The 11,987-nt window shown below is 23.2% G+C and overlaps 1 protein-coding gene and 2 non-coding genes across 3 annotated transcripts in view, besides 8 other annotated features; 1 reads left to right on the forward strand and 2 right to left on the reverse strand.

Annotated features, from left to right (window-relative positions):
• The first annotated feature begins 472 nt into the window (after window positions 1-472).
• Window positions 473-870: a repeat region.
• Window positions 871-892: 22 nt separating this feature from the next.
• Window positions 893-1,324: a repeat region.
• Window positions 1,325-1,379: 55 nt separating this feature from the next.
• On the reverse strand, window positions 1,380-1,462 carry EHI_124170. The gene has a single exon. It is a non-coding gene; the product is annotated as a tRNA-Ile (tRNA).
• A 345-nt stretch (window positions 1,463-1,807) lies between these two features.
• Window positions 1,808-2,069: a repeat region.
• Window positions 2,070-2,801: 732 nt separating this feature from the next.
• Window positions 2,802-3,060: a repeat region.
• Window positions 3,061-3,066: 6 nt separating this feature from the next.
• Window positions 3,067-7,780: a repeat region.
• A 129-nt stretch (window positions 7,781-7,909) lies between these two features.
• Window positions 7,910-8,086: a repeat region.
• A 53-nt stretch (window positions 8,087-8,139) lies between these two features.
• On the forward strand, window positions 8,140-8,222 carry EHI_124180. Its single transcript has one exon. It is a non-coding gene; the product is annotated as a tRNA-Ile (tRNA).
• A 1,801-nt stretch (window positions 8,223-10,023) lies between these two features.
• Window positions 10,024-10,359: a repeat region.
• Window positions 10,360-10,369: 10 nt separating this feature from the next.
• Window positions 10,370-10,981: a repeat region.
• Window positions 10,982-11,300: 319 nt separating this feature from the next.
• The window catches only part of EHI_124190 (uncharacterized protein), a gene marked incomplete at both ends in the record, with an annotated part of 1,455 nt that continues 768 nt past the window's right edge, over window positions 11,301-11,987 (reverse strand). The window contains one exon of the mRNA XM_001913581.1: window positions 11,301-11,987. This exon is cut by the window's right edge and continues 135 nt beyond it. Coding sequence (XP_001913616.1) covers window positions 11,301-11,987 — 687 coding nt within the window.

Raw genomic sequence — 11,987 nt, forward strand, 5'->3', positions numbered from 1 at the left:
ATGAAATATAAATAATGAATGAATGAATAATAATGTAATATATGAAATAATAAAAAGAAAAGAAAGATAAATAATAAAGAAATATGATGTATTTAATATATAATATAATTTATTATCAAATATAATAATAATATCAAATGATGAATTATTTTTATTTCAAAATATTTTGCATCAATAAAATATGTTGCTAAATATTTTGCATCATTAAATTTTGCATCATTAAATTTTGCGCTTTTTTTATTTGTTGAAATAAAATTTGCATCCTTTATTTTTTTCTTTCTTTTCTTCTTTTATCATCTCTTTTGTTTTATTACACTTTATCTTCTTTCTTTTTATATTCTCTACTTTCTACTTTTATTCTTTCTTCATCTTCTTCTACTTTTTACTTTCTTTTTATTCTTTTATATCATTCATTCTCTTCTTTTTCAATTATTTGCTTTTTTTTTTCTTTTCCGAATAGAACAAATAAACAAAAGAAGTTATACAGAATAAAAAGCAACATAAAATTAAATGAACATGATGATGAAGAAATTAAAAACAAAGTAATAGAAAGAATAAAAATATCTAAAAAATATATAATGATTAATAAAGAAAGAAATAAAATGAATAAAAAATGTCAGAAACCATGGAAATAAAATGGTGAATGAATCTAATAAGAAAAAAATAGAAGAAAGATACAATAAAATATACAAAATAACAATGTTACAATAGAATAAATGAAATTATATAAGAAACACAACTAATAACAAATAAAGAGAAATTGAAAATAAAATAAACATCATGTTGAATAAGAAGTACAGAAATTATGGTAATGTTATTATAACAATAAATGAATTACATTTAAATCTAATGAAAATAAATGATTAGAAATATTCATTGAAACAATATAAAAATAATAAAAGAAAAGAAAATGGATATGTACTAAATAAAAGATAAAAGTGGAATAATAAATGATATGACTGGTGATTTATATCACAATATCAATTGAGAGTGTTAGAATAAAAGAATATATACAATGAATTAAAGAATAGGGTGATGAAAATTGAGAAATTAAGAGATATCAAATAATTGAAATGATAATTTCAATAAACAGTTTAGTACATACAGAAAACATTAGAATAAATGAAAAAAATAAAAATTGAAATTGGCATTTTTAAAAAAGTTAAAAATTAAGTCATTAAAAACATGCTAAACAGTATTGAACAATGGATCTAATATAACCAAATATACTCTATAGAATTTCTATGAAATGACAAAGTGATGAAATTCGTCTCCCCTTATCCAGAAATAACAGAACCTAATTCTATTAATACTTAATTAATTGTATATTTAATATTTGATAATATTAATAAGAAAATAAATAAAAAAGAAAAATAAAATGGTCCCGGCGGGGATCGAACCCGCGACCCTCGCATTTCTCTTTCCTATAAGTACGATGCACTACCGACTGTGCTACGGGGCCTTCTTATTTTTATTCTTCTATTTGACTATTTCTTTTTGATTCTGAAACAATGTTGACAAGTCAGAAACAACTCACAAACTTTAAATAATTTCATGCTTTGGTTTCCCTATTTATTATCTAGCCATGACGTTTCATTTGAATATGAATTTTGCTTAAACAATGTTTCAATGAATGTAATGGTGGTATTATAATGGATTATTTTTTGCTGTAATATAATAATGGATATTTATTAGATGAAACTAGAAATATATATGGAATAATATCAAAAGAAAGGTATATACTTGATTTAGTTAAGACTAAATGAAATTATACACGAGAATATAGTATAATGACATGTTAAATCACCATAAAATAAGAAAAATAAAAATATTCATTAAAACTAAAGTAAAAATCAAATATCGGATTAAAAAGAAAAACTAAGCATAAAGAAGAATGAAAAATACAATAATGAAAAATAAATAAAATGTTTCATTCACAAGTCAAGAAGAAAATTTAAATAATAAGTAAAATAAATAATTAATTCTTTTTTAATTATGTATGAATAATTAATATCCGTTAGTAACGGATAAATGACGACTTTATTAACACTTAATTATCCAATTATTATTTTTTTATTTTGAATATTATATAATGTATGTTTATTATGTTTATTATTTCATTTGTTAATACTCTTCAATAATTGTAATTCTGTTTTGTTTCATTATTCTATTTTATTATCATCTTCTTCATCACTGCTGTTTCTCTTTCTATACTTGTTGCTCTTTCATTTCTCTTAATATCATTTTATTTGAGTCTCTTCTTATTTATGTAATTTTTTTGTTATTTATTAAGTTTCTTTTTCACTACTTTGTTCTATTATAACATAACCTTCTTTTACAATTTCTTGTACTACAACTTTATCTATATTTATTGTATTTTCAATATTGTTATTATCAGATTTATCTTCATTATTCATTTTTTTTTTCATTCTTTGGTTTTGTATTATCGTATTTATTTTATTTCTTTATATATTCTTCTTTTATTCGATATTCTTTGTTTTTAATTATTTCTATGCTATATTTATCAATTCATGTTTGTATCGTTTTGTCATTCTTTCTATGATTCTTTTATTTCTTTTACACTTTCTGTTCATTTATTTCTTTATACTTTTCTTTTTATTATTATTTTGTTGACATTCTCTTCTATTTTCTTACCTCTTTATTGTTTCTTTTCATATTCTTCATATCATTCTTTTCTTTTCCTTGATGCTTTTTCTTGTTTTTGTTATTTGTCCTTATCATTATTTCTTATCTTTTTGTTTTATCTTATTTTTCTTATATTTTCGGGGGAGATCCTTTTCGGAGATGAGCTATAACAGTATGTTATGGATATACTCTCCTTAAAACAACAATATAAAGAATGAGAAATATTATATTACTGATTAAAATCAAAATAAAAGTCAGGCAGCAACTTAATTGAGGAACCATTTAAGTCGAGCATGCTTGCAAAAACTTTATTTGAATAGAAATAAAGCGTGTTGAAGAAACTGATTCGCTCACTTCTCAACATGATGAAAACCTAAAAAATAAGGTTAATCATAATTGATTTCTTTTTCTTTTCGGGGGAGATCCTTTTCCAATGCAGGAAATACAACAAATTTTAATGCCATGGCTATTGTATAAAACATTTGGCTCTTGTAAAGAAAAGCAAACAGGTCATAGAAATCCAAGGTCACACAATAAAAAAAGAAATGTCAATAGCAATAAATGGCACAACAACAATAATAATGGTAAAGGATATACCAAGGAAAAGTGTTTAGAAGTCAAAAAACACAAAGAAAAACAAATAAGAAACAAGGTAAATACAATAATAATTACACCCATAACAAATATAAATGGTTAACAATAAATGATATACAAAAAGAATAAAAAGAATAACAAAGTAGTGGAATAAAGGAGAATACAAAGAAATACTTAAAAAATATGAAGGTAAGAAGAAAAAATGGTATGATATCCTCCAAAAAGTATATTCACTTAAAAAGAAAAAGATAATTGAAAACATTAAGGAAGAAATTAAGGAAAGAACAAAAGATTGTGAAGAAAAAGACATTAAAGCGATTGAAGAAGAAATTAAAAACAAAACCCAAATAAAGAAATGAATGAAAGATGTAAAAATGCATGAATAATAAATAGCAAAGAAAGTATAAAGAAAATACAAGAAGAAACAGAAAAGAAAGAAGAAGAAAATGACAAAGAAGAAATACTTACACTTCAAAATCAAATTAATTAATTAAAAGAAAAAGTTAAAGAATGCAGTATGAAAAGAGAGTAAGAAGAACAAGTGATTTCAGAAGAAATCAAGGAAAAAGTAAAGAAATCGTTAGAAAAGAATTTGAAGAAGAAATTACAGAAATGAAAACACAAAATAAAAAGGTTCAAACAAGTTATAATGAAATGAAGAAAACGAAAAATTAGAGGAAGAAAACACTAAACTACAAGGGAAAATAAATGAGATAAAAGGAAAGAAAATCATTGAAGCAAATAATAAAGAAGAAAAAATCCGAAGTATCCAAGCTAATAAAAAGAAGATTGAAAAAGAAAATGAAGAAATGAAGGAAGAAATTGGAAAGCTGAAGAAGAGAAACAAACTGCTAGAATAAAAGGCAAATACATTAGAGAAGAATGTTGAAATGATAGAAAAAAACACTGAAGAATTAAAGAAAGAAATAAGAGATAAAGAAAAACAAATCTCTGAATATCAAAAAATTGCAATTAAAAACCAAGAAATTGCAAAAATAACAAGAGAAGAATTAGACAACACACAAAAAGAAAATGAAACACAAAAACAAGTCATATCAAAACAACAAGATGATATTGAAAATTTTATTTCACAGAAGGAACTAGAGAAGAAGAAAATGATGACACTTGTAATAAATGCACAACCAATATTGATGAAAACATCATCAGTGACGATGAAGATAAACGAAAATACTCCTATGAAAAAGACAGTATTTGAAAACGAAGAGAAAAGCACTGATTGTCAAAAAAACAAGAGATGATAAACAGACAAGAAATACAACAAACCAAAGAAATAAAATTTTAATTGAAGTGTTGTATTGTTTTGCAATTAATTGGTTAAATAAAAAGTTATATAAGAAATTAAGAAAGAACAAATTGAAAGTATAATAAAAGTGATAAACATTAATGTAAATAATGAAAAAGAATATATTAATTGTATTAAAATGTCACATAAAAGAAAGTACTAAACAATACATTAAAATGAAAGTAAATGATATAATATAAAGAAGAATAGAGTGTAATTCAATAATAAAAAATCATAATAAAAAATAACTCTACAGAAATTGATGAAGAATATCTTAACACTATCATCAATAAAATAAAAGAAATGAAAGTAGAAAATGTTCAAACATTAATTACTACTTTCAAAGAAAAGAAGCTGACTGATTAATAAGAGAAATTAATAATAGATGGGTATAATCAGGAAGCAGAATGGATTATCTGCAAGATGATATGAAGAATATTTCAATGGTTATGCACCTCTATCTCCAAAATAAAATAATAAGAGATAAAAATGATGAAATAAAAGAAATCCTAAAGAAAATAAATAGACTAGAAGATTTGGTCAATGAAATTGTACAGAATCAAGTGCATCATGAAATTAAATGAATATGATGAAGAAAATATTGAAAACAAATGAATATAAAGAATAAAATACCTAAAAATATATGATGATAATGATTAAAGAAAGAATTAAATTTAATAAGGAAGAAATAATCAGAATCAATACAAATAAAATCATGTTTGATTCTAACAAGAAAATTAAAATAAGGAAGAAATAAAAAATGAAATATACCCAAATAACGATATTACTTTAGAATATTTGAAATCGTTATATGAAACACAGGTGAAATCAAATAAAGAGAATTGAAAATAAAACAAATCACCTCGTGGAATGAAAGATATGTCAATTATGATAGTGTCATAATAACAATAAATGAATTAAATTTAAGTATAATGAGAATAAATAACTGGAAAACACCAGGAATAGACACTATATATGGGTATTATTTGAAAAGGATGTCATCATCAAGAGAAGCCATTCTCAATATCTTCAATGAATGGTTGAAATTCCATGAAAATATCCCATTAGACATGGTAAGTGGAAGAACTTTATTAATCCACAAAGTGATAGGAATGATGTCATTAATTATCGTCCTATCAGTTGTACAAATGTAATTATGAAAGTATTTACCTCCATATTAAAAGATAATATTCACAGAAGACTTAATATGAATAGTGAATCATTTAAAATTAGTAATAACCAACTGGGATGTAAACTACATTCTCTTGTTGCTAAAGAAGGAATAATTAATAGTTATATGTTAAATCAGCAAAAAGAATAGAAATACCCAAAATATGTGGAGTTATATTATGACATCAAGAAAGCATATGACACTGTCAACCATGAATGTGTAATTGAATCATTAAAATCTTTTAATCTAGATGGTTTCATCATAAACATAATAGAAAGTATGCTGAATAGATGGAAGATACTCATAGGTTATAAATATAATGAATACCTAGGTAGTATTAAATTAAATAGAAGAATTTTACAAGGTGATTCCTTATCCCCTCTACTCTTCATCATACAGATGAATGTAATTTCTCAAATCATCGAAGAGAAAATCACAAAATCAAATCACACATTATATATGGATGGTTTGAAAATAATGACAGAAAGTAGTGAAGAAATGTGAATAATCCACTATGAAATTAAAGAAATAATAAGTTACATATTGAGATGAATGAGAAAAAAACCATGAATGGTATTAAAAAACAATAAGGAAATATAAAATTGAATGCAAAACATCCCAGTCATTGAAGGTGAGGACTTGTATAAATATTTAGGAATATGGCAGTCCGACGAAATTGATGACACCTTCAATTGTAAATCCATCAAAGAAAAAATGATGAAGAAGATGGAAGAAATAAACACTGATGAAAGTAGTAATAGAAGATATATTACAAGAATAAACACTGAATTAATTTCTGTATTCAGATATTCAGCATCAGTTGTAAATTGGAAAGTAACTTAGACAAAATGGATTTGGAGATAAGAAAATATTTAAGAAAGGCAAAATACATTGGTGAAACTCCAAAGATAGGTTGTATGTCCCTCTAGAAGAAATGGGTGAAGGATTAATAAATATAATGGACGAATATGTTATTGAATTAGTTAGAACAGTGATGTACTACTGTACAAGAGAAAGTGAAATAAGAAATAACATATTAGATAGATGGTACAGTAAGAAATGAACATGGAATAGAATTAAAACAATAATTCATAAAATCCCAGAAACAAAAATAGAAGAAATAATAAATGAAGGGATAGAAAAGAAAAAAGAAAAAGAAGTAGTGGTAGAAATAAAAAAATTATTGACCGACCAATACATCAAAAAATGGAAGTATCATCAAATAAGTGAACATTTTAGAAGATTATTTGAGTCAAAATAAGTAGATAAAACTACTATAGATAAATTATTGAAGTTTATCATTATTAAAAAGAATTCATTTTTACAATTAACTAAAATGCAAGATTGAGCAATGTTCAGATTGTATAGAAAAATGAAAATAAAGAAAAATAAAATGTTGAAATACTACCAACTTTGTAAATACAATATAACAACAGTAGAACACATTCTACTATCTTGTATTGGTCATAAAAAATCACAAATAGAAAAACATGACAATATATGCATTATCATATCGATTATTAAGAAAATATAAATGAAATAACCAATATAAAAATCTCTTTATGAAACAATGTTCCAATATAAAGACATTATTATGATATGGAACGAACAAATAATGCAAAAAGTGATTGATAATATCACAAAATACCATATATATGCATTAAATAAAAAGAATAAAACTAGTCTAATATTTGATATGACTATTGTGGCTGATTACAATATTAATTGAGTGTATTTGAAGAAAAGAAACATGTACTATGAATTAAAGAATATTCTAATGAAAATAGAGAAAATAAAAGATGACAAAATAATTCCAGTAGTAATCTCAATTAATGGAATAATAAATAAAGTATTAAATTAATTAAAGAAATAAAAAATGAGATTAATATCATTAAAGAAATTAAAAACCATATAATAAAGAACATGAAGGATGTGATGGAATACTGCTTCAATCACAACCAAACATACTTGTAGAGCTACTAGAAGAAGACTCGGTGGACTTGATTAGTCTCCCCTGATGCAGGAACAATAGAAGCTAGTTCTATTAACACTTAAGTAATTGCTTTATTATGTTGAATATATCATTAACACTATGACTATGTTTTATCTCATTGAATAAAAACAACCACATAATGAACTTTTCTTGATAACACTCAATATATTTAAATCAAAACAGTCATTAACAAATATACTTTCATGTTGATAAATAAGTAATATCACCATAACTATATCATAATAAATAGTAATAAATAATAACCAATTAGTTTTGAATAATTATTATCTCACCAAAAGTAACGTCATGGCTAGATAATAAATAGGGAAACCAAAGCATGAAATTATTTTAAAGTTTGTGAGTTGTTTCTGACTTGTCAACATTGTTTCAGAATCAAAAAGAAATAGTCAAATAGAAGAATAAAAATAAGAAGGCCCCGTAGCACAGTCGGTAGTGCATCGTACTTATAGGAAAGAGAAATGCGAGGGTCGCGGGTTCGATCCCCGCCGGGACCATTTTATTTTTCTTTTTTATTTATTTTCTTATTAATATTATCAAATATTAAATACAGCCCAAAAATGATTAACGTGCCAAATGAGATTTATATTTTCAATTGTATATGGACTAATAAACTTATCAGTTATTGATAATTAAAGTTTGATGATTGAAATTAACATTAACTAAGAAATTATGACTATAAATAATATATTTCTCCCATTTATACTTAGTCCTATTGTTACAAATTAATAGTATAAATAGTGAAATTATATAAGTTAATATAATAAAATATAAATATATTACAATTAATGGTACTAAATAACAATTAATAATTTTTTTTCTTATTCATTACCAGTCTATTAGAACAAGCAATTTATTATGTACTTATTATTTCTATTTAATATGTCAATTAACCATATTAATTATTTTTGATAATATAAAAATAATGGTCTCAATTAGTCATAGAACCTGATAAATACTTTTAAATTTCATTTAATACAATTATATATCCATGTTTATATTAACTTTTATAGACTACGATTAATTTCTAATAAACAACTAATTCATAATATTGCCCATAATTTAATTTTAGATAATGATTTAATAGTTTCATAACGAGTATTAACGAAAGTACTTTTCTAAATTAATTATTGATAAGTATATGATAAACATAAAATAACACTTTCAAATGAAATAGAATTAAACTATTTAAAAAATTAATTTCAACACGATTACATTAATATTATTAATATTTAACACTTATAAACATACAAATTGAATAAATAAATAAATTAAAAATATAATAAAACTTGTTATTTATTAAATTGTTGCATTTAAAATTAAACACTTCTTACTTTTATAATTTATACTTTCTAAATTCTCTTATTTATTCAATTCAAAAAGTATCAACCTAAACAACACATTAAACAATATTATACTAAAATAAAAAAATCATATAACTTACTAAATGACAATACACTAATTAATTAATAAAATTCAATTAAACATTCATTATATAAAGTTGATTATATGAATAAAAAAGAGTATTCTATTGTATTTGAAAATCAATAAAAATAAAATATATAATATATAATATTCAAAATAAAATAAACAATGAAAAATTTATAATTATTAATATTGAAGTGAAAGCTGTTAAATTATTATATGAATTTCATTAATAATTCTGAAATATTTAATTATTTAATTTTTATTCATTATTTTATAATTACATATTTAATATACTTTTAATATATTGAACATATAATTAATATTGTTAATAAGTTCAATATTGTCTTAATATTTTTTTGATTAATAAAAATTTTTATTAATACATTTAAATAAATAAAATTTATTACAACTACAATGTTATTAACAAATAAATTTATATAATATTCAAGTAAATTATATTAATTATTGAATATTATCATTACATTTTATTTTATTAATTCTTTTATAAATTCTTTTATGATTCATTAAATTAACATAACAGTTATTGAATGTTCATTAGTGTTATAAGAAAGTTTAACAAATTAGTAATAAAGAATTTAACAAATAATTTAATAGTTTAATTAAAATAAGATTAACTTATTAATACAAATCAATTAATTAAATGTTAACGGAATTTGCTTCGGTTGTTCCTGGATCATGAGAGTCAAATCCAATCATTTTGTCTTCTTCTAGTAGTTCTAAAGTATACTTTTTGAAACTATAATTAATTTATTAATATAAATACAAATATTTTATATATTCATTCAACTATTATCTTTATTTATTTTCTTTATATATTTGTTATGTTATTACAACAACATCAAACAAAAAAGATGCAATACAGGAGACACCACAAAAAATACAGAAAAACAAATAATCAAAGAAGAAATACATACCAACCAAGAAATATAAATGATAGAAGAATGAGTGAAAATAGGTATTATCAGTATAGACAGAGATACATGAATAATCACACTAACCATTACAATAAGAATTATTACCATAAATATCACAACATAGATGATATAAATCATTTCACTCATCACTTCATTCATAACTATCGTCATAAACACTTAAATAACAATTCCAATAGAAATAAACAATACTATCATAATAGAAATAAATACCATAATAACACTCAAAGAAGATATAAACAATATCAAAATATAACTATTAAAAAAATTTGAACATTTATTAATTACCCATTACAATTAATTTGATTTTAATAATCCTCCTAAATGTATTTATAATGATAAAATGATAATAACTTACATTATTGATTTATTGGTTAGTGACCATTCTTTCCATGCTAGAAGATAAGATATATAATATAAAAATATTACAGAAAAGAAATGATATATTATAGATGTTGTTACATGTCAAGATATGAATGTAGAGTTAAATTATATTCATAAAATAAATAAATACAAAAATTTACAAGAGAAATTAAGAATTAATAGAGAATTAATATATGTAGAAATAATACCTGTTATATTATCAATAAATGGATTAATACACAAAGAATCAGTAAGAAGATTAAAAATGCTAAAATTACAATTAGACTTCCCAAAACTCCTACGAACAATCAATATCAAAAACATGAAAGACTTAATGCTTTACACAGGAAATTCTGGCGGCACAATAGAAGAAGAATCATTTAATTGAATTATAATATTAAATGAATGTAAAACAGAATTAGAAAATAATAAAAAAATTGAAATAGTCACTTCTCAATGACCATAACAATAAATTAAAGATATGTTCTATTAATTGACATTTTTTATTGTTTGGTTATTTGGAAACCCATATTCCTTCTTGTAATTATAAAACATAAATCTACTAATAAACAGACTTTAAAATGTTAAAGATTTAAAAATGTTTCACTATTATTTTAATATACTTAATGAAGTAAATTCTTTCTTTTTTTTGAAAAAATATTTTATTTTATTGAAATTTCTTTTGATGAATAAGACTAATATTATTAATATCAAACTTGATAAAACATTTTGTTAAAACCTTCTTTTAAACATTGTTTTTATTTCAAGAATAACAAAAAAGGAATATTAAAACGAAAATATAGATTTACTCAAATCTCATCAATAAACTTCTTATTTCTTTCCAGTTTTCTTGGAATTAACCTTCTTTCCCTTAGAAGCAGCTTTCTTTGAACCAGCTTTGTTTTGTTTGAAAACAGCATCAGTATCAGCAAATGAGACAACTTTCATTCCATGTGCTTTAAGAACCTTGTATCTATTAAGAATAGCAGCATAACGTTTAGCTTCCTTGAGCATAGCAATTTTATGTAATTTCTTAGCTTCTAATTTTTGAGCCTTATGTTGAAGTCTTCTTGGAGTAACAAGTCTTTGAATCTTTGGTGCTTTAGATCTCTTTGTTGATTTTCCTTCTTTTGGATGTTTTTTAGCAACTTCTCTTCTAATAACGAATTTTTTAACATCATCCTTTTGAGAAAGATTGAAGAGTTTTCTGATATGAGATGCTCTCTTTGGTCCAGCTCTCATTGGAAGTGCATCATTAGTAACTCCTTCAATTTCTCCTTCTCCTTTCTTAACTACGACAGTGTTCAATACTGAAATGTCTCCTGCAACAATAGCTCCTCTAACTGTCTTTCTTCTTCTTTCTCCATTTCTAAGTGGTTTGTAACATCCATTTCTTCCATCAAGAAGAAGTCTGACACGATTGTTAGTAGCTACTCCTGTCATCATTGGGAAACCATCCTTATCACATCCACCAGTGATTTTAAGGATGTATCCTTTGAATTCGTCTCCAAGTGATGA

The sequence above is a fragment of the Entamoeba histolytica genome, genomic scaffold (genome assembly GCF_000208925.1).
Source record: "Entamoeba histolytica HM-1:IMSS scf_1104750518195 genomic scaffold, whole genome shotgun sequence".
NCBI lineage: Eukaryota > Evosea > Mastigamoebida > Endamoebidae > Entamoeba > Entamoeba histolytica.